This window comes from Agelaius tricolor, unplaced genomic scaffold (assembly GCF_023055355.1).
Source record: "Agelaius tricolor isolate 1412-34295 unplaced genomic scaffold, bAgeTri1.0.p SCAF_24, whole genome shotgun sequence".
In the NCBI taxonomy this organism is placed as follows: Eukaryota; Metazoa; Chordata; class Aves; order Passeriformes; family Icteridae; genus Agelaius; species Agelaius tricolor.
The window spans coordinates 7,369,160-7,392,208 of NW_027269284.1; the positions used below are offsets into that span (position 1 = coordinate 7,369,160).

The 23,049-nt window shown below is 37.3% G+C and overlaps 1 protein-coding gene across 7 annotated transcripts in view; it reads left to right on the forward strand.

Annotated features, from left to right (window-relative positions):
* Window positions 1-23,049, forward strand: part of RGS12 (regulator of G protein signaling 12) — an 85,780-nt gene that overhangs the window by 45,603 nt on the left and 17,128 nt on the right. For all 7 annotated transcript variants that reach the window (XM_071447443.1, XM_071447439.1, XM_071447438.1 and 4 more), the window contains 10 exons: window positions 5,226-5,395; window positions 8,461-8,553; window positions 9,670-9,813; window positions 13,294-13,473; window positions 14,712-14,865; window positions 16,122-16,198; window positions 17,916-18,116; window positions 18,925-18,998; window positions 21,202-21,328; window positions 22,272-22,368. In XM_071447443.1, coding sequence (XP_071303544.1) covers window positions 5,226-5,395; window positions 8,461-8,553; window positions 9,670-9,813; window positions 13,294-13,473; window positions 14,712-14,865; window positions 16,122-16,198; window positions 17,916-18,116; window positions 18,925-18,998; window positions 21,202-21,328; window positions 22,272-22,368 — 1,317 coding nt within the window. The remainder of the gene's footprint in view (window positions 1-5,225; window positions 5,396-8,460; window positions 8,554-9,669; window positions 9,814-13,293; window positions 13,474-14,711; window positions 14,866-16,121; window positions 16,199-17,915; window positions 18,117-18,924; window positions 18,999-21,201; window positions 21,329-22,271; window positions 22,369-23,049) is intronic.

The following is a 23,049-nucleotide window of genomic DNA, read 5'->3' on the forward strand; positions in this document are numbered from 1 at the left end:
GTCCCTGGCTGCTGACTGTGGAGTGTGTACACAGCACGCAGGCTGTGCCTGGTGTTTTCAGCACTGTGCCATCTGAATTGTCACAGGGATGATCAATAGGTCCCTGCTAATGACTGACTTTGCTATTTATACCTGGAAGGCACTTTAGAAAGGAAAAACCAAAAGGTCAAAGGATCTATAACAGAAGTACCATCATCATTCATCTCCCAGACAGAGGTGGTGAGGTATCTGAGCTAGGGAGAATGGCTGAGTCAGTTCTCACCTGCTGTTCCCTGCAGAGATCAGTTCCACAAAGCTGAAATAATTCAGCCTAACAGATACTATATGCACATTTCTTCCTAAGATACTACTTTGCTGTAGTTTCTGCTGCTTTTTGCTTTTAGTGTTCATCACTTGGAAAGAATTTTTGTAAGGAAAAGTGTTCCTAAAGACCTTTCTGAAAGGAATCTGATGTTTGCAGTAATAAATAATGTAAAACTGTATTTTAGAAAGTAACTGAAGAAGGTAAGGCAAAAAATTAGCAATGAAGTGCAGAATAAAACAAAACACTGTTTATGCTTTTTGCACTATAACTACAGATGGATTATTTCCTCTAACAGGTATTTGACTTATTTGTCAGTTCTGCTGGTAGTGCATGCTCACTGTAGCTGTGTTCCACTGTAGCATCAATAATTCAAGTTCCTTTAGCAGCAGTGGCAAAAGGTCTTTCCTTTAAATTATTTATGTAGCATTTTATAATGCTTTGTGTTAAGTATACTATTGCTTCCCTCTGCTTGAAGCAGTGAGGGTAAGGAATCAACTTGTTCAGAATGGCGTTGGAAGCTCCCAGGAGTTGCTGTGGGGAACTTTGTTAGCTTAGCTTCCCTCATGCCAGAATTGCAGAGGAGCAAACCATGTGCTGTGCAGTCAGACTGATCTGCACCCAATGGGTTCCGGGCCGCTGCAGCTGAACTTGGTATGGATTCAGAAGGATGGCTTTCAGTGAAGGGCTTGAAGTGTTTCATTAAGTGGCACCACAGTGGTTCTTACCAGCTTTATCCAGGTAAAGTGTTTAGTGATTATATGGTTTGTGTGCATTCCTGCTTAGCTTCTCACAACAAAAAAAAGAAAAGTATTTGTAGGCTGAAAAATGTATACAAAATACAAATGCATACAAAAGAACCTTCATTTATGGTATTCAGGCTTATGGCTTTATATTATCTAAACCAAAACTTCTGAAGCCACTCTATCCTGAATACTTTCAAGACTTTGTTGATTAAATGCCTGTATTTTCTTACATAATGCTGTTTTTGTAAATAAATAAAACCAAGACCCTCTATGGAATGTGTAAACATAAAAAGTGCAAAACACTGTGTTTTGAGGATTTTTAGACAGCATTCTCTGTCAGTTCTGTATTTGCAAAAGATAATAAATGAAACTGAACGAGTTTGCACTCAAAATAGTTTTTCCTCAGTAGGTATGGTTGCTATCAAGCAGAAGAAAAATAAAGTTAGGTCCCTGGGATTTGAAATGTTTGATCAAGGAGCCTCCTTTTACAGGTAATACAAGATAAGTCAGTGCTTCCAGCAGTGATGACAAAGGAAGGCAGGCATTTGGAAACTTCCCAGCATTGCTGTAGTCCATGTTGTCCATGCAGAGCTGGGATTTTTCACATTAAACTCCTCTGGCATCCTGAGATTCCCAACTGCTCCTTTTCTTTTTTAAAGTACTTTCAAGGCAGAGGAGGAGAAGTCCACTTTGCACAATAACCCTGTGGTGAGAGCATGTGAGGGTGGGAGTCAGGGCTCTGTGTTTCCTCTGATGACCATCACAGAGGGCTCATTAGATGAAATATGTGACTGGGTTGGAAAGTTTCTCCATTCCTGCTTTCCAAGGTGGGCTGCATGTACCTAGGGATGCATGAGCTGTGAGAGTCAGGAAACCTGATGCTGGAGTCTTTCATTGGAAACATTCCTCTGCAAGAGGAGTGGAGCAGGAATTATGCCTTATACAGTCTTCATTTAAGTGTGATTTGGATAAATTGGGTACTAATGGTAGAATCAGGGAGGTGTTTTTCCTTCTATCTGACTTTCTTTTTCTCCAGTTCTCAATGGTGTATCTGCACTAGGCTGTAACTCTTTTAATTGCAACTGATAGTCTGGGTGGTAAAAGAACTAGAATAACCAAGCCTTTTTGGCAAACAGCCTTTTCTGTATTGTTTTCAGCTTGATGGGTACCACAGCAGAAAGCTCTACAGATTTTAAAAGCAAACCGACTGCATTTTTTCATTAAGGAAAACCAAAGCTGTGCCAGGGTTAAGTATAAATTAAAATAGTTCTTTTTGAAAAAAAGCTGAATTACCTAAATTAAATCTACCAGAACACAGACAGTTTACTGGGAATGAGTAATCCCTTAATGCTGTGTTAACATATTGGAGGATCTGTGCTAGTAGCTCTTTGGTTGTTGGAAATAGAGTCTTATTTTGGATCATTTGTTTGCATGGGATCTCCAGAGTTGGGAGTGTATCAGAGGAGGGAGAAGCCGGTGCAGTTTAGAGGAGTGTAACTCTGAGGAGCTGGAGAGAGCAGGCAGCTGCTAGCAATTAAAGGTAGTTAGCAGCTCCCCATGGTGTAAACACTGGAGGCTGTAATTGCAGTTGGGTTTCCCGGCTGCCATGGGGGAATTGAACGCCTGCCATGGGAGGGAGGTGATGCTGACTGGCTGGTGATGGCTGTGCCTGCCACTTGCCAGTCCCTCCTGGCTCCTAAGGCACTGTGACTCCAGGATCCAGAGCTGAGCTCTTGGTGTGGCTGCTCCCTAATTCCTCTCTGTCAGCCAAGGAGGTTTCAGGGGTTTGGTATGTGGGATGAGTTTGCCTTTCTGACTTTGCCTGAAAGGAACAAGGAAGTTTTCATCATTCATCACTGGGGATTGAACCCTCCAGGAGTGAGGCAGTATCTGAAACTGTTCCAGATCTATCAAGAAGTGGGTGTCTATTTATATCCTGGACTGTAAAACAGAGCATATCCACCTGTGTAGTTAAAGCAAAATACTACAGATAATAAAGTTAGATATCATCCTCTTCAGATTCACATTAACTTCTTCCACAATAGTTTCACTCTGGTGACAGATAGTCTCTAATGAAGTTAACAGTTGACTTGGTGATGCTCTTTCACATGCCTTAAAGAAAAAGTGAATAAATATTTGTATAAGAAAATCTGGCATTATTTGCTGAGTGTTTGTAATTAGCCTTGATTAATATGGTGATAGGGCAAACAAAATTATTTATATACCTGATTTGTTACTAGTGTCCTTAAAGATTATCATTATTGAAAATACAAAGTTATGTTTTGTTTTTCCCTCATCTAATTTTGTATCTTTGTCTTATTTTTTCTTAAAAATAGCTTGGCTTACAGAAACTCAGAGTAGTTAACTGTTACATCTCAGTGAATATTTCTGAGCTAAGAATATGCTTAAAAATGAAGTTTGGTAATTCTTAAAAATTTTTTTTTCTTCTCTTAACAACTATCTTTATCACTTTTCCCAGTGCTTGTAACTGTTTTGAATGGTGCATTTTTTCAAACCTCTTACTTCCAGGAAGGAACAGTAATGTTTTGAAACATGAAGTTTGGAAATGCAGAGTGCTTTCAAATACTTCTAACATAAAAGGAGACCTTGGGAGAGCGTATAAAGTAGGGTCTTTTTGGTGAAATTACTCATTGCTTTAGTTAGTCTAAGTGATTAACTGAGGAAAATCATTAAAATATCCCCATGAAGCACAGTCCATTTCTGACTGGTTGTGAATTCAGTTTTCTCCAACAGATTCCATTTCTAATGAGCTGCATACTTGCTTTTCCATTTGGCATAAAATTGCTGAATATACCATCTATTGAATTTGAGGGTATTATTTTCTCACATCTATTACTGCAAATTTTTCAAATAATTGAATGTCTGTGATTTTTTTTCATCCCTTCATCAAAGAATCTCGTTCAGTTTGGCATCTCTCTGTGTGCAACCTCTCCTGCTTGAAGCAGGGAGATCAGACCAGGTAGCTCAGGCTTTAGTTGTGTGTCCACAATGAATTAAACCTCACATCACCTCTATAAAGTCTGCAGCTGTGAGTTCAGCATTACCAGTTTTACATTTGTATACACTGGGAGGTGGAGGGACCATCCTATAAAAGGTTGTGCAGGAAGTAAATGACAAATCTGTGACTAGAGCCCTGCTGTAAGCAGTTCCCCCTCTTAGAGCAGCCATTTCTTTCCCCTTTCTACTGCTGTGAACAAATGGTCACTTTGACTTTTTTTTGTGTGCCTATTTTGTTTACTGACATGACAAAGATGATCTGGGGTTAATACTTGAAATTTTTAGCCTGCTACACAAGGGTTTTTTTTGTGTTTCCCTGAATTCTCTATGGGTTCTTGTTTATTTGTTTCTCAGAATAAAAAATCACTTCTGTTTTTCCAAGATCTAAAGGATCTGGTAAATTCTCATCTTGGGGTCTCAGATTATTCCAGTATGTTGGCTGGAGTCTGGAATGGATCCCTGTTTTTATCAGAATCCATAATAAATGGAGGATCCATGATTTGATGTCTCTTACTTCCTGTGGATGAGGAAGGTATCCCTTACTATCTAATTTTCCTAATGTTCTTTTCCACAATTGACTCCTCTCCTAACTTTTCAGTATTAATGGGAATCTTATATTTCCATGTAAAATTTCACAGGTTGCCTGTCTACCAGTTGAAGTGTATATGAAATTTTGCTGTCTCCTTTCACCTAATAGGTTTTTGTCCACGTTCTGGTGAACAGTGGGCTCTTGAAAGTCAACTTTCCTTGGATAACCTTCTGAAGGAGTACAGTCTATAGTGCAAGATATATAAAGAGGAAAATGGATTTTATTTTGTGGAACAAGAAAAAAAGATTTTATTTTGGGCCTGTCCCTTCTGCTTCTGTCAGGGGACTGCTGTTGAGACACTCATTCAATTTTCTTTGCACTGGAACAGAACAACTTGAAAGGTGTTTGGGGTGGTTTTTTTTCTATGCAGGTGCTCTTACTAAAAATGGAGAGGGATATTTAGAAGTCTGCACCACTGTGAGCTTGAGCAGGAGGTGTGATAAACCAAATAAACAATCCCGAAGAGTAAAAGTATAATATGTATAATAGATATAATCTTTATATAATAGTACTTAACACTAGTATGTATACAATAGTACTTTATTGACACTGTGATTTCCTTTGTTGGCAGAGCTGAACAGCACTGAGTTGAAGGACTGCATCAGTGAGAACAGCCTCAGCAGCAATGCCAGCCTCCCCAGCGTGCAGAGCTGCCGGCGCCTGCGCGAGCGGAGGGTCGCCAGCTGGGCCGTGTCCTTTGAGAGGCTTCTGCAGGACTCTGTTGGCGTTAAATATTTTTCGGTGAGTTTTGAGGGACAGTGAGAGGCTTTCCAAAATACTGCTGCTGTAATTTTCCTGTATTTTTTTTTTTTCTTGACAGTCTCCTTGTATAGGGCAAGAGACAGGAGCTCATTTGTGCTCTGTTGTTACCTGAGCATCTTTCTGAGTTTACACAGCTTCACAGTTGAGTAAAAGTTCATAATAATATTCAGATTGCCATGCATCTCTGCATAGCTTCCATTTTCACCTGAAACTTCTGCTATATTTGGTTGTCTGGGAACTTTTAGAATGCTTCCCCATTTTGTAAAATGCTTTTTTTTTTTGTATCTGGAGCCCTTGTACAAGAAGAAGGAAGTACTTTTAGTAGTTTCCTAAGAATGAGTTGTTTTTTACATCTATCTCCTGAAACATTGGAAGCCACATAGAAGGTGTTTTCAATGATAGAGTGGCTTATTTTCCTGTGAAAGGTTTTTAGAAATAAATTTTGGAAGTAGTTATAGTAGTTAAGAGCACTGGTTAAAACTGCAACTTGAAAGAGTAATGCTGAGTATTTCCAAAGCATAAATACTTTGTAATACATAAATACTGTTCTACACAGCACATTTATTGTAAATAGCATCATCTCTATTTTGCAAGGGAACTGAGGGTGCACACTTTTGCTTTGTTGCACTGAGAGTGCGTTGCTGATTCTGAATGTGTTACACAGGGACAGTTTGTGCTGCCCAAGTAATTTTCTCAATGAGAATATAAGGAAACATGTGGTATAGGAAAGGTAGATTATTGGAATCTGCAGTGACTCAGAAAGACTCTTTTGCTTGATACAAAGGTATTAAGAGATCACAATGGCCAATAAGCAGACTTCCGTGTTAACTGGTGGGGGAACCCAAAACTCACATTAACAGTGAACATCTATTTGTGGAAACAGAGAAGAGGAAAGCAAAATAATACATCCTGGATATTATGTTACTTAGTTTAGCAGAGTAGTTTGAAAGTTAATAGCATTTCTGCTTTCATACTGAGACTTCTTGTCAGGCTGGAAAAAAAATTACAGTTCTGATCTGATGCTAGAGTCCATCTAAAAAATGATGTAGTTCATGGGGCTCCTACTGAAAGTTCAGTTGACTTGGTTCTAATTACTTGTAAACCTCTGGTAAACTTGTGTACACTTAGGAAATTGCTGCATTAAATTTTTAGCTGCTATGATACTTCAAAACTTACATTATAAATGTAAAAAGTGGCTCATATAATTTTAATAGATGTTCAGATTAAAAGGTTAGAGGTACACTTCATTTCAGCAAAAGCCAACCTCAGATATTCTGGAAGTTTTACTTTTCGCCCACATTTTATTCTAATTAGAACTTATTTTTATAAACATTGCAAAGGCACAAGTCTTAAAGAAATACCAACTTTAAAAAACAATTAGGGAATGTTAAAGTTTATTGTGTGCACCACCATTTTCTTGAGGCCCAGGAGATGTCCAGAGCCATTGCTTAGATTTATTAACCTGGTTGCCACAACACTGTGCAGTTACAGATTGCTGCCAGTATCCAGGAACACTGAGGCACCAGCATTTAATTTAGGGTGCCACAGCAAGCGTCTTGATGCATGTGGGATCCAGCATCTGCCTTTCCTGAGAACAGCTTTGTCACAGAGCAGGAATTGCTCTCTAAGAAGGAGAGATTTTGCATGTTTTGCAAATAGTCCCACTTTGCATAATAGCTGCTGCTTGGAGCAGTCAGCCAGGAGGTGAGAGCTGTTTGCAGGTCCCCCCACAAGGGGTTCAGAGCAGCCTCTGCAGCTTCCCAGCCGTGGGTGACACCTGCTTGGCTGCCTGGTGTCCCAGCTGGGGCACCCCTCAGCCCTTCTGGAGAAGCTGAGATGTTGGACAGCTGCGCCCAAACCCTGTGGCCACGAGGAAACAAGTGGAGATGGACTCTGGGTTCCCAGGGAATGTGCCCAGGGGGAAGTAGGCACTTGTGTTCCGGTTCTTGCTCACTCATTTGGTTCTCTTTAAATATGTAATTACATGTAAAGTGCAGAAATGTTCCCCTGACTACTCTCAGGATTGTCTTTTATGCGTTTGGTGTCTCAGCTTATGTATCCAAAGAACTTTAAATTCAGAGCTTGCTTGGGCATTTAGATTCCCTGTATTGTAGTTTATCTCAATTGCTTTCTTACAGCTGGACTCCCTGAACTCTTATGTAAATCTGAAAAGCACAAATAAACTTAAGTTTATTTCTGTGTAGATTCTTCTTACACAGCTTTCTGAGGCTGCTTTGTATGATAAGGAAGCTTCACTGACACTCATGTGATGATTGAGTGAAGGTTGTGGTGGATCAAGTTATTTTTTTATGTCTTTATTTTCCCCTGATGGTTAAAATTCTTTTAAGATGCTGAGAGAATATTGAATTATACAGCTTTGAGTGTGGGACAGTTTGTAATTATAGTCTTCCAACTGAATCAGTATCAGTGTTCATTTAGACTTTAGGATGCTGTAATATCAATGTCCTGAGTATTCTCTGTTGTACTGGGAGATATTTTATTTTCCTCTCAGTGAGTATTTTCGAAAGAGAAACCAGGTAACCACATCAAAGATAGTGAACAGTGATAGATTTTTGTTTTATAGTTGGCATGTGATACAAAAAGACACTGTAATGAATCCAGGATTGGTTATGGGCACTTCTTGATAAACATCTACTCTGTTATATCAGTAGAACTGCAATTAAAGACATTTACAGTGTCACTTTTAGATCTAGTTTATAAAGCATTTAAATTTTTATTTAAAGTGTATTCACCAGTCTATGCACTACTTAGCATGACATTTCAAATTTTGTACTTGCAAATGATTTGATTGTAACTTGATGTATTCTTCTAAATGTATACATGTAAACAGACAGAAGAAAGAGGGGAGCACCAGGTATGTATTGGACATACATTGATTTTTACTTTAGGAAAAAACTGGATTGTGAGACTGATTGAAAACTTATATTTATGCAAACTTTCCAAGCATTATATATAAATGTTTTTTAAGCTGACAAGTAACTTTTCTTTGAGATATTTATTTATTTGCTTATTTTTTCCCCTAGGAATTTCTACGGAAAGAATTTAGCGAAGAAAATATTTTATTTTGGCAGGCCTGTGAATATTTTAACCATGTACCTGCACATGATAAAAAAGAGGTAAGTTAATGTTGTATTGCAATACCATCCGTTGCTTCTTCAAAAATTATTACTCCTTCAAGATTATTGAAATGAATGGAGCTGTGCTTGGTCTGTGTACTGTGACATCACTAAAACAGAGTGGGATGACCTAAGTTTAAGAATTTGGATATGTTCAAACTGCAGCAAAGTGCAGAGGTGGCTCTGTGAGAATGAGTTAAAGTATGCTGGATGTTGCAAGTGACCAGCAGTGGTAGCCCAGTGCATGGAAGTGCAGAGCAAGTTAATTGACCATGTCAGGGAGAGGCCTCTTGCACTCTTTGAGCTAAACTGACTCCACCAACCAAGACTGTGTTTCTAAATAACTTAATTATCTCCTGCTCCAAGGGCAGGGCTCTCATGTTTGTTCACAAATTATGAGAATCTCCATCTCATCCTTTTGAGGGAATCCTACATTGGTCAGGCAGTTTGGGTGAATTTTGAACTTCATACAGGTTGGCAACACTTCTGTCTACACCACAGCCAAACCTAGTCAGGTTTATGTGGTGGAAACAGTTTCACCTTCCAATTCCCTCTTAACTCTTTTGTCTACTAATGAGAATTTTTCTTCTGCTTTCTTCTGTTCTCAAACAAAGTATTTTCTGAACACCACCCTAAGGGCTGTGGGCTCAGCTTGGTGGGTTTTTCATTATTTTCATGATGTGGGTGTTTCAAGTAAACAAGTTAAAAATGAGTGGTTTTGACTGTAAATATTCATATATATACTTACCTTTTTCTCATTTCTAGAAATTTAATCTTAGAGGATGTACTTAAATAGTGTTATGTAAAAGATCTAAAAATCTGAAAAAAATTACTCTTTTACAAAAATACTTGCTGTGGCTCACTGCTTGATTAGTTTAATTTTTATTTAGAGGACAACTTTGACTGTTCAGGAAATTTTTGATGAATATTTGTAATCATAAAGAAAAAAACCCTATCTATGTGCTTAAAACTCACAGAAGCTGTTATATAAAAAATACATATATAAAAGATTCAGGAGTGGCTATCTATTTTTGGGTGGAATGTATCAGTGTAAGAAATGCCTAGCTAAAATTATGGTTTTAAAACAAACATACATTTAGCATTTCTTTTCTGTAGCTTTCTTACAGGGCTCGGGAGATCTTCAGTAAGTTCTTGTGTAGCAAAGCTACAACCCCAGTTAATATTGACAGCCAGGCACAGCTGGCAGATGATATTCTCAATTCTCCCCATCCAGATATGTTCAAGGAACAGCAACTTCAGGTAACCATAGTAACCATGAATGTTCTATGTTTATGTCTGTTATCTTTTCCTTTATAATCTATAAAAATAGTTTTACATGCTGTGTATTTTAGACTCTGTTAGAAGAATAGAAAAAAGGCTGCTTGGCTGTTTTTCTGTTATGTGGAGAGAAGATTTTCACTTAACTAAAAAATAATCTGAAAAGTACTATTATTGAAATGAGGGTTTAGTGCAAGTAAATAATTCCATGTGTTGCAGCACCATTGCATAGAGTGTTTGCATGTGGCTGCTCTTCTTTTCTTTAGTGGAGAGCTGAGTACAGAAATAGTGTCTAGTTTTGGTTTTTAAAATGTTGTAGTAAGGGAGTTCTTCTCTTAGGCTTTAATGCTACTGTCAGGCAAAGAGATTTTAGAACTGTTGAGTCTGAAGACCTCTGAAGTGAATGTATTTTAAATTATTGATAATCAGAGCAGTTATGCAACAACAAGATACACTTCACATTTCCTGTAGAATTCAAGTTTCTAGGTTTTTTTTCCTAAGTCATCTGTTTGGTATCTCTTCTACCCTACCAGTTTATTAGTAGAAGTAGTTTTGATATCATCATTTTGGAATCAAGGCCATAGCTTTAGTGAGCCAGGTCACAATCTTAGGACACAATCTCAGACCATGTGCTTTTGGGCAATCTGAGCAGCAGGGCACAGTGTCACCCTCCTGCAGAGTGGAGATGGAAAGGAAGGTCTGACTGCTGGTCTGGTAGCTCCCAGCTTTACAGCTACTCCTTCTGCACCTCCCAAGCCTGAGCCTTCTGTGGGAATTAGCAGTCACCACCTTCCCAGACATTTTTTCATGTATTTGTCATCCTGGTGTTGTGGAGACTGTGCCTGAATTCCTCCTTACCCTCTCCCATTTTTTTGGTGGAGTACAGGGTATCCTGATGAGTCAGGTGACAGGGTTGATGCAGGTTTTGTCCTTTTGAAAATGCTGTACCCTTAGTTGGAGGGCTCATAACGAGGGAGAAAATGCTCATGGGAAGTCCTGCTGTGGGTCCAGTCCCAGCCATGTGGCCTTTCTGTACCTGACCTCTTATCTCAAACTCTGCCTCAGTGAGCCCCCTCAGTCAGACCCAATCCTTTCACTGAAGAATGAAGTGAGGCAGGATCAGAGCTCCTTGTGCTGCAGGCCCTGGCCTTGGAGCCTGTCTGAGGTGCTGTGGTGTGCTGCCTGGCTGAGGGCAGTGCTGGGCAATCAGCTGCTTGGTGGCCCTTCATTCCTTGCTTTCAGGGAGTGGTTCTGCAGGCCAGTTTGTGGGCTTGGTGGATGGCACCACATGATAACACACAGCTGTGGGTTGTGTAGTTACTGCAACACACCCACAGACTCTCAAAGTTCAGCTCGTGGTGGTGACACAGCCTTAATAAAGTGAAAGCTCTGCATTTGTGGTCTTTCACAAGATTTTTTAGATTTGAGCACTGACCATAGAGTGGGTGCTGCTCTGTGGTGGTTTTTGGATGAGTGTGGTGCTGGGGAATGGGGAGTGTTGCTGTAGGGCTGCAGAGGAGTGGCAGAATTGTGTGGGAAAGTGCCTTGGAAACACTTTCAAGCCATTCTCTTTCAAGCACTGCCTGTTGGGAATACCCCTGGAAGTTGCTTTCTGTCCACGTCCTGACAAATTTGTCCATGATCTTGTTGTTAGAGGTTGTAAGGGCAGTGTGGATGCAGCTAAAGTACCCAGTTAAGATGTTGTTCCTTTTGTAAATTGAATAAGAACAAGCATTTTCAGTATTTCTGAATGGTGGACAGTGTAGGTCACTTGAACATACTAATATAAGAATAACATAGCATGTACTTCATGAAGAGTTGATAATGGATGTAAGTTTTTCTACTCTTGTTTATCTGAAAATTTCAAATTATGCTTTTAAAATATATGTTTCTCATTTGTAAGAACAAGAACTAGCATCTGCTAACCTTTACCCAATAAGCAGAACCATTAAGCTGTGTAAATATGATAATAATTCTAAATATAGGAAATCATGGATGTAGTGTGAGCTAGAAACATGGGGCAGATGATAATCAGCTCAAGGTAAATTAGTTACCCTCTCATGACTCTGTCCAGCAAAGTTAGAAGGTTGTAATTTTTTTGCTGTGTTAAATATGTTTAATTTGCAGACTGTCAAAGCTGGCATATACAGAAGTATTTTTCCATAGCTTACCATGTGGAAAACAGTGCATTAAAAGGCAGTACCTAAGCAGGAATGGGAATATATAAAGGAGAAAGTCAAAACCATGGAACTTGGCATTCAGTTTGAGTTAGGTTTCTGTGACAGGATCAAGTTCTCTCTGCTCTGTCTTGCTGTTTACAAGATAAGTTTTGGGCTAAAGCCTGTTGGGAAGGGTGTGTCTGCACAGTCTGAAGCATGGTTTCCATCTGCAAGTGGGCCACTCAGTCTCAGTGATGGACTTTCCTTTCTGCTCTTGGGAATGCCACAACCTGCTCAGGGTGCCTGCCTTCCTTTGCTTGTGGGGAATTTGTCATGTCCAAAGAAGTAGCCATTCATACTGTTTTTTCAGATGAACTGAATCATCTAAAAGTATGGATTCACTTAAAACAGCAGGTTTGCAAAAATGGAACAAAAAATTTAAACATTATTTAGCATTTAAAGGTCTTTTTCATTTTCATAACTTTAGCTTTGGTTAAATTAGCCTCAGATATTTATTCCAGGCTTGGTCTAGAGCTGCTTTCTTCCTCTGTGGTTAAAGATAAATGTTGATAATTTAATGTAAACTGTTCTCTTTCATGATCTACACATCTTGATTATTGAATTGCCCAGAGATACTGATGGGTTTTTTCCTTATCATTGGGCACATTACTATGGTTTGCTGTTAACACTTGTCAGTTCTGGACTAATGATGTGATGATCTTAGAGGTCTTTTCCAGCCTAAATGATTCTATGACTCTGTGAACATTTTATATGCTGTGAAGGACTCTCAGCTTCTCCTCACATCAGCAATTAACTCTGTGTGTCTTGTATCATTGTGTATCATTGCATATTGTGATCATATCATACTTGTGTGTTTTAGAACATAAACTTTTCTTGTGCACAGCTACCTTAAAACATACCTGTATAACTTAATGCTGCCACATACTGTGCTAGTGTAGTAACCTTTAAAATGTTTTAAATGGCCAGCTTGCTGCAGGCTCCACACAGAATGGCATCAACACACTAAAAGAGGGTGGTGTTGTCAAGACCCTACAGCATCTCAGCTTGCAGTTTGCACAAATCATAACTTATTTTCTGAACCTGTAATAAGGGAAGAGATCAAATCATATTTCACTTTCAAATGGGTGCAGTGTATTTAGCCAGGTCTAAACAATGTCACACCTATGCTGTTTACAGCCTGATGTCCTAAATTTTATGGGAGCTTCCTGTTGCAAAGCAGCTTCATTTTCTTGATGTGCTACTGGAATGTATGTACCCATTATCCATTGTGGTTGAATTTCAGATATTTAACCTGATGAAGTTTGATAGCTATACTCGCTTCCTCAAGTCCCCCCTTTACCAAGAATGCATCTTAGCTGAAGTGGAAGGACGTCCTCTTCCTGATCCTCAGCGTGTTCCCAGCAGCCCCACTTCTAAACACAGCGTCAGTTCAGACAAGTCCAACATGTCAACACCAAAAAAGGTGACTTTTGCATTCTTGTTATCTCAAACCCGTGTTTTTAAATAATGTTTTTCAAGTTCTTCACAAAATCAAAGATAACATATAAAATTAAAATGTGTGGTTAGAGGTGCTGGCAAATACAATGGCCAAATTTTTATGTAGTCAGGGATATACTTTTTTTTTATTCTTGCCTTTGAATCAGTTTTCTGGATATTGAATTGCTGAATATAATTTTAAATCTTCATTATTATTTAACTATTGTGTACAAATAAAAAGTAAGGGGTATTTTGTTAATACACCACTTCAGAAGCTTATTTGATTGAATATGGGAATTAAGATGTGATAATTTAACCTTTGCTGAGAGGAGACATTTTATCAGAAGTTTTGGAGAGGGCTTAACCTAAACTAACTCATTTTGGCAGAGGGTAGTTTTTAATTTCTTAGCTCCTACTAAACTAAGATAATTCTGTGTTAAATAAGTACAGTTGCTTAAAAATTAGACCAGTAGTCTTACTGACTGATCCCTTGACATTATTTAGGGTTTATTTTTTCTTCTTGTAGATAATACCACCATGGCATTACGTAACTGTATGGGTAAATTATAACTTCTCATTTTTCATGTCAATCACTACAGATTACCCCATCTGCCATTATGTATTCTTATGACTAGGAACCTTTAAAAAGTAGCATTTCAAGGAATATTCTAATAATCTAACAAGAATACTAGCTTGTTAAAAGCAAGTTTAGTTTAATATCAAACATTCCTGACATTTGTATTCTTCAACTCTAATAAATACTTGATTATACTTGTAAATGTTAAACAGTACTTTGTCATTGTCTTTGAAAGCTGTTCATGTTCAAGCCTAGCCTAGGAAAAATACCAAAGTGAAATTCAGTGTTTTAAAAGCAAGGCAAATGGCCTTTCCACATTAACTTAGGCATTACTGGGGACAGTTCTTTCATATTTGCTGTAGCTCCCCATGGCTTGTTTCCAGCTACTGTTTTGTACTCCCTACCAAGCAGCACATTTTCATCCCTGTATTTCTTTCTGTTGCCACTGCTGAGGTTTTTTTGGGGTTTTTTTTTTTTTTGATTGCTGCTGAGAGGAATGCTGGCACAGACACCTGTGTGTGGGGTAAAGAAGGCAGCTAACCTGGCCATCACACTCTTGTTTTAGGAAGAAGTGTGGGAAGGTTTATTTTAGACAATATACTCACACCTGTGATCCAACCAGTGATTTAATTGTGTTTTGGTGATAGCTAAGTGGTAAGTCAAAGTCAGGAAGATCTTTAAATGAAGAGTCAGGAGAGGAGGACACTGAGAAGAAAAAGAGGGGAACATTCTTCTCATGGTCAAGAAGTAAGAGTTTGGGAAAATCACAGAAGAGAAGAGAAAATGGTGATTATCCAAACGGTGAGTATCACTCACATTCTGCCTTGTTGCAAGGTTGTTTCAGCAATAGATATGACTAATCTCACCATGATTAGTGGCTATCTAAGTGCATTATGGGAGTGACAGAGGAAAGGAATTGTCAAGTCAGAAGGCCATAGTGTGGTTAAGTATTGCTGCAGTTTTGTGGAAGATGTACAAGGAAATAGATAAAAATATGACAATATTTAAATTTGTTTTTACTGAATTCCACAAGATTTTTTTTAATGTTTTGGAACATTCTGCCTTTCTGTGTGCTGGTAATTGCTTTTTCAAGCAGAGAGCTGCTATTTTTATAGAAAGATAATTTCAAATCTTTATAGAAAAGTCCAGGAGCAGTACAGCAAATAGTGCTCTAGTTAGAGCTATTTAAAAATTCCTCCATCTGTGTTATCCTACTTTTCTTTCTTTTATCTGTAACACACAGGTATGTTCACTTTTGAACAGTCACCATCTGTTTTCACCTTCCCTGACTAAAATGAAAAAGGAGAGTCAGCGGTGTGAAAGCCCTTGTAACCTGCTGTTTTGTTACTTAATTGTGTTTGAGAATTTAAGGAAGAGTTCCCTTATGAAAGCACCTGTATGTGGCCTCTAGTGAAGATGAAAGTTTTGCAGTAAATGATTCTGTTGAGTTAAAAATAATGAAGAAATTCTAGCAAAGCACCAAATTTGATCCATATTTGATAATTTAATTTTTGCTTCTGGTAAATGCCCAGACACACAAGATAGCTTTGATCATATGGATAGTTTGAGTGCTCTTTGTATATTCATTCGTGAAAAGACATCAGAGGCATTTGCTGTGATCATGGACATTTCCTTCTGAAAGTGACTAGTAATTGTCTTAGATTTTGGTGTTCTAACACCATACTTGCACTTTAAAAATATTTATCTCCCTTGAGAATATCTGAAGAGGGAGAATAATTTTTTTAAGACGAAATATTGAAATCATGTTACATCTAGTTAACAAAATGAATACTTTTTAAAAAGATTTTTTCCCCTTTTTTGATATAAAACAAATGGCTTTATTCAGGGGTTACATAACCAAGAAGCACTTGACCAAAAGTTACTTTGGTTTCCATGCTTCTGTGCACAGTATGAAGATTTGGTGGTTTCTTTCCTTTTAATGCAAAAAGAAAAATTTGTGACCCAACAAGCTAATATTTGAAATAGTTGTCTGTATTAGCATAAATAATGAAATAATTATGATTGCTTTACTGATTGCTGATTCTTTGCACAAACAGATTCTTTTCAGTCCAATGGATTGTCCTACAGACGGGAATCTCAAGGCTCCATGTCATCCACTGCGAGTCTCGACTTGGTAATGGCTGCCTCTTGCTCGTGGGCCACTGGGGGAGAGGATGAAACAGTGAATTTCTGATTTTCTACATGGTGTGGTGTGGCTTGTTTGATGTAATGCCTTGGGAAAGGGGTTTCAAGTGATGCAGCTGCAGCACAAGATGTAATATTAGGCAATTTCAGAGTGTTGGAAATGCAAGAGGGGTTGTGTTCATATATTACTTCTTATGCTGTCCTTGGATATGCTTTGCATCTTGTCTGTCTTAACATCAGGCACCAGTGAACTATAGAATGTTTCCCTTTTAAAGACTGTAGCTCTTTAAAACCAGTTTGTTCTATCTGCAAGGATGAGAATCTGTTTTTAAACAACCATAAATTAAAGCTTTTCCTCTTCTTGGCCTATGCAGTAAGGGGGATGCAAGTTGAATTAGGCTGATTTTTGTTGTGCCAGTGTCCGTCATGCTTCTTCTCTTTCTGTTTCCTTTAAAGTGTGTTTTTGTCATTATGACTTAATTTGGTCCTAAAATCCTGAGAAGTTTGTTGTGAACACTTTGTCATGCTAAGAAATTAACAAGTGAAGACACTGATTTCTAACCATCAAGTTTTGCCTTCACAGTAAAACTAATGAGATGCAAAATTAAAACAGTATTAATAAAACACAGATGTAATACTTTATTTATCTATGTTGATATGGAGGAAGACTAAAAAAAGGAAATTTTAGTTTTTTTTACTGTTGAAGTCCCTCTGATAGAATAGATTCTGTGTAATTAACCATCAACTAATAACTGTGTAATTTTATCTATGCTAAAAATATTGATCAGGGAAACAAGCATGGTGAAGTCATGTTTATTTCTGTTGCAAAAAAGTTGTCTCAAGAAATAGAAAATGCAAAGGCTCCCTAAAGCAACAACCCCTCATTTCTCTCCCACTCCCACCTGATTTAAATCAGAAAGTTACTGTGATTTGAATGAGAAGCACCATGTTAAAGAAAAGAGAAAAAGCATGATGAGTACCCTAAAAGGCTGTCAAACCCAGCATTTTTTAGTGTCCTTTTAAATTATAAGTGAGCTTTTTGTTAAATTTTCAAAGATACTTCTGATATTTAGTGGTAGTGTTACTATTTTACTGTTACTTTAGAATAAAGGTTAGTGCCTAGCCCATAGCATTGTAGTTCTGATTCCCTTTAGTAAAAACAATTAATGGTCATGAAGCAAAAAATTTTAAAATTTTAATTTCTCTGTGGTGTATTTGTGCATAGAATTCATATTATGTTGAAAGAAGAGGAAATTTTGTGAGGAAAGATTGAGGAACCTGATGTTTAAAGCCATTCCTCTTCACTTAAATGTTGATTCACAGGGTGTCAATGGTAATTTTTACATCAGCAGGACATTATTGAGCATAGACATTTAACTATTTGGATGCTTAATGAGATTTAATTTACTTTTATAGTTTTTACTTAGGAGCTCTTTAGTAAGTCTTATAACTTTTAATCTTTTACACACTTGCTGTGTAAAACTTCATCTGTTCTTGAAATAAATTTAGATTTGTGGTTTAGATTTATGATCTTTATCTAAATCTTTTAGGATTTAAATTTATCTGATATTTGTGGTATTTGGAAGGTTTTCTAAAGCATGGTGGAAACGATGGTTCTTGGCTTGGTTTGATCTGTGTGGGCTCTAATAGTTTATACCCTGTCCTCATTTTCCCATTGGGCACTGACCTTTCTTTTTCCTTTCAAGTCTGAAACCTCAAGATTGCCTGCATTTGTGCCAGATAAAGACAAATCCCCCAAGTACTGCTGTGTAAACCTTCCGGATGGCTCATCCAGCAAAATGGCTGTGAAGTCAGGGTTCTCCATCAAGGAGGTGCTCTCTGGGGTCTGTGAGAAACATGGCATCAACATAGCTGCAGTGGACCTGTTCCTAGTTGGAGGTGATAAGGTACTGCATATTCCTGGGCTTTTTTGGAAGCATTTTCCTCCCCATTTTACAAATAAGGAATTCTTTTCTCTCCATACTGACACGCATGTCCTGGTTCTGCCCATAGCTTTACATTGGCAGTGCTGGTTAATTGAAGGAGAATTGAATTATCCACAAAGAAAACAAATGTCTGGTAGTAGATGCTACTGCATTAAAGCCCTAAAACATAGTGACATTCAGTTGCTCAAAGATGAATGAGATGCATTAATGTAGAAATGAGGTACAGGTTTTAATATTGAGGAAAATTTCCAAGACAGCAATCTGTGGGGATGATGCAGTATGTGTGTGATGGCTCTTAGTCAACAGAAATATTCTCCAATTCAAAGAGAAGTTGTGGACATGAAGTATTTATTCTCTTAAATTCATGCTTTTGATCTGTCTAGATGATTACAATGACAAAAATCAATGAATGTTCATAGTTATGGGCTTTTTCTTTTAAAGCTTTCAAAGACTGTTTGCTGGCTGTCTTTTCTAATGCATTATTCTGTGTTATTTATATAAGTTGAAGAATCTAGGTTTGTTTTAACAACCAAGTTCCTGAATACCTGCTGACTCCAGTGGAAATTGAATTTTGGTCATTGTTTCACACCTAGCCAAAAGAAAACATGCTTTAATCCATATTGTAAAGGAACAGTCACTAGAATGAGTACAGCCTATATTAATAATATTCTGAGTTACCTTAAAAAAAAATTAACAACACAGCTGCTCTTTTTTACATAGTTTAAAATTAATTTGCTCTGTGTTCTTTTATCCCTGATGTGTTCTGCAGCCCCTGGTGTTGCACCAGGACAGCAGCATCCTGGAGTCTCGGGACCTGCGCTTGGAAAAACGCACTTTATTTAGGTAAGAGTCAAAAATAAAGCCTTCCTCTGGCCCTCCCTGTTTCCCAGTTTGCTTTTTGTAAGTGCAGTAAAGGAGATGTTGCCAGTTCCCTGTGCAGTGAAACAGGAGGCTGTGCAGCTGCAGGAGGGGGCTTTCTGCATTGCTCTGAGGATACAAGTGGGATTTTGATGCCAGTGTTCCAGTTTAGGGACATTTAAATATTATTGTGGTGTCAAAATGCTCAAGCTGAGGCAGCTCTGAAAGCATTGGACAGATCTGTGGGTCCAGAGGGACCTTCCACATCATAAAGACATGCTTAGTAGGTTGGAGTAGCCACAAGAAAGATGTGGAAATTGAACTGGGAGTCTCCTGGTCTTAAAATTAAATGGGTAGATTTATTCATGACCTGTTCCCATCAGTTATATCTGTATATGCCCATCTAGAAAATTGCAGTAAAACCAATTATATAAATAAAAATCCTCTGATGAACCCTGAATCTTAAACATGTCAATGTTAAATTATTAGTATGGATATAATATAATGCAGTACATGATATATTTAGTTTTATGTAATATATTTGGTAGTGTGTGTTCTTTTCAAAATAACATTTGTAATTTTTTCCAAAATGAATCCAAACTAATGCTATGAAAACTCCTGAAATAATTATTTCAGGAAAAAGTATTGAAGCAAAATGTATTACATTACTGACCTGGACTTTTGAAGTGAATGAAGTTTAATTTGTGAGGCATTCCTTATTTTGGCTCTATATTACTTTTCCTTAGGAAGCTGGGCTAGTTTCTATTTAAAGGTACTTCAGGTTAATAAATACTGTATGGCATATTCAATTTTTAGATTGAGATTGAGCAGTCTTTTATTAGGTGTGAGCTTGTTGAGTCTCCAAGTTAAAAAGGAACTTTAAGTAGGCAGTACCATATGTTATTTGTGTGTTAATTAAAATGTAGAAATGTTCTACATTATTCCATTCTCTGGATAGATACTATGTAAGCAAATATAGTCAAATATTTGGAACATTTTCAGACAAAGGAGAAATACTATGTGGGTATACTTAGTTACCTCAGTGTTTGCCACTTTTGTATCAATTACCAGCTAATGATTAAAATGGATCATTTCAATTTAGTAACTGTTGAATTCAAAGAAAATATGAAAGACAAAGCTTCAGTTATTCTGGCTTCTTGTGGAAGAGAAAAATCAACATGACTTAACATCTTGTATTCAATTTTTCTGAGATAAAACATGAGTTTTATATTTAATTGTGACTGAAAAAAATTACTGATAATAATAATATCTGATGATGATGATATACATTTCTTCTGATTGTTTTGTTAGTAATAAGCTTGTCCTTGATTTCATACTGTAGTACCATTGCAATCAAATGAGGCTTATGGAGGATTCAGGGCATAGATGAAGAGCATTAAAAAAAAAAAAAGCCAAAACCAAACCAAAGCTGGGCACATCTCTGTGCAGGAACATAGATGCTAATGAAAGTTGTTTGGGTTTAATTTTGTAAAAAAAATTGTATTTAATTATTCTTTTACTGTTTTAATAATGCAAAATTGTAAAATAGGCTCTGAAAAGAGCTGTCTCTAGCCTGTAAATTCTAAGTTAATTACTTTTTCACCTTTGGTATATAAGTTTCTCTTGTACCGATATTTCATCATATGGTGGCACCAACCCAAAGAAGTCGCACTGGAATTCCACAGTGTTAGTCTGCTTAAAAATTAAAATATTTGTCCAAATCCATCTCATGTAATTGCATAACAAGTTGTGAGTCTGTCTTGTAGAACTGAGAAGAAATATTTTTCTTGCATCCAAGGCTATAGTTTAGACATGGAGTCACTTTGGAAGGACTCTGGACCAAACTGGTCAGAGAAATCTCCTTGTAAATATAGAAGTGCTTGGAATGCTTTTCCTTGGTCTGAAATAGACTGGCTCAGGCCTTCACTCAGTTCTGGCAAGTGAAACAGTCCAAGTTTTATTTGTGTTAAATAGAAGTAATAATAAATTAAATATAGTAATAAAGAAATAAAAAAATAATAATAGATTCTTTGTCACTTCAGTTTAGCATATATTCATGCTACTGCAGTTCCAGCTAGCTACTAGCTGTAAATTGGTACAACTTTGCTGTAGATTGGATTTGACATATTTCTATTCACTTTATTTACTGGAGTATTTCACACTTGGTGTTACAATTGCTGTGTTTCAGGCTGGATCTTGTTCCTATCAACCGGTCAGTTGGTCTGAAGGCAAAACCCACCAAACCAGTAACAGAGGTCTTAAGGCCTGTTGTTGCAAAATATGGTTTAAATCTTAATGAACTTGTGGCAAGACTAGTAAGTATTCTTTGATGTAATTCAAGCAGCAATATTTTCTGTCTGGAGAAGATCATATGATAGTCCCTGGAATGATTCCTCTCCTGAGAATTAGGCATTTAAATATCTGCAGCTACATTTTGAGATAAAATGCATTGTAATTATAACCATTAAGCTTAGTAGTAGTTACCTCAAATATTTAGTCTACATCTGTTTTATATTCTCTTCATAATAAACCCAACATCCAAAATAAGCAAGCCTGAACCTTGCTTCTTCCAGAGCTCAACTCCCATTATTAGCCAGGGAAAGTTGGTTGCATTAAAGCTTTTTTTCCATTGTCCTGGGAATCATGAAAGTTGCCACAAATCCCCTTGCAGAAATATTTTGTTAAAGCAGACTGATTCAACTTCTCTACTACTGAACTCTTGGCTAGCATGTTCTCCTTTCTTTTGTGCTGGAATACCTAGGAATGTAAAGTTAATTTTGTGGTATTTCTAGTATGTAAGCTGTCTTAGCTGAACCAGTCCAAGTTTTTAAGATAACTGAAAAGCATGTTGGTATAAAGATAACTTCATTTAATGAAATTACAAAACTAATGAAATACAATCAATTTAGAATAAAAAAAAATCTAAAGTGTTCTCTGAAAAACATGACTTGCTGAACATACACACTAATGGTGCTAGAGTATTTAAGCACACTTACAAATGGGATGATTTTTTTCCTCCATGTATCTTTTTTTCCCAATACCATTCTTCCCACAGAATAGGGTTACACTCATTGAAATCAAGGTAGTTTTACACCACTGGAATGGTGTATTCTACTAAACACCATTTTTAGAATAGTAGAAGGATAGATTGAAGCATAAAAATCCTTTGCTTGTTTTCTTTCAAAAATGTCAGACTGCATGAATTTGTTCTGAAAACAGCTTTTTCTCTATTACATACAAACTGTGATCCGACTTTAGAGTGGTGAGCAGGAACCCCTTGATCTTGGTGTCCCTATATCTAATCTGGATGGGCAGCGGGTTGTTCTAGATGAAAAAGAGCCATCAAAGGGTAGAGGTAAGTTTGTAGAAAAGCTTTTGTTTGTGCTTCCAAATCAGTTTTACAAACCCTGACTATGGTTAGTTTTTCCTGTTGCTGTGAAGGTGAGGTAAATGTGATTAAATTTATATCTATCATATATAGCATATATTCTTTTAAACTAAAAAGCAGTGCAGTTTCTGAAGATTGAAGATTAATGTAATCTGTGATAGCAGGTAGTTTTACTGTTGCTGTAAGAAATTTTGCAGTAGTAATATTTGAATTTTTTGTTTGCACTGAGCCACAGATCCACCCACAAACTTAGGAACATAGCACCCAGAAATAATAATGAGAATCAAGTGCCAAATATCTTCTGTGCATTTGGCAATTATTCAGTGAGGAACATTCTGTGTAAGGAAAGCAGATGCAGTTTGTACAGCAGCTGCATATGCTGCTATCATAATACCCTTCATAGGCATGAGAAAGTACCAGAGCCTACTTCTCCAGTTTTAAGTGATGATTTTTGAAAATAACACCAAAAAGGATAAAAACTCATGACCCTAGGCAACATAATTGGAAAAATAAAAATTTATCAGCTAAACAGTTGACAATCTCTTGGCACAATTAACACTCTGGATTAATGTAAGCAGCCTTACGAGTAAAGGTTTGGTTTCATTAGGAGACCTTTTTAGAGATATTGAACACTTCTTTTCAAAAGCT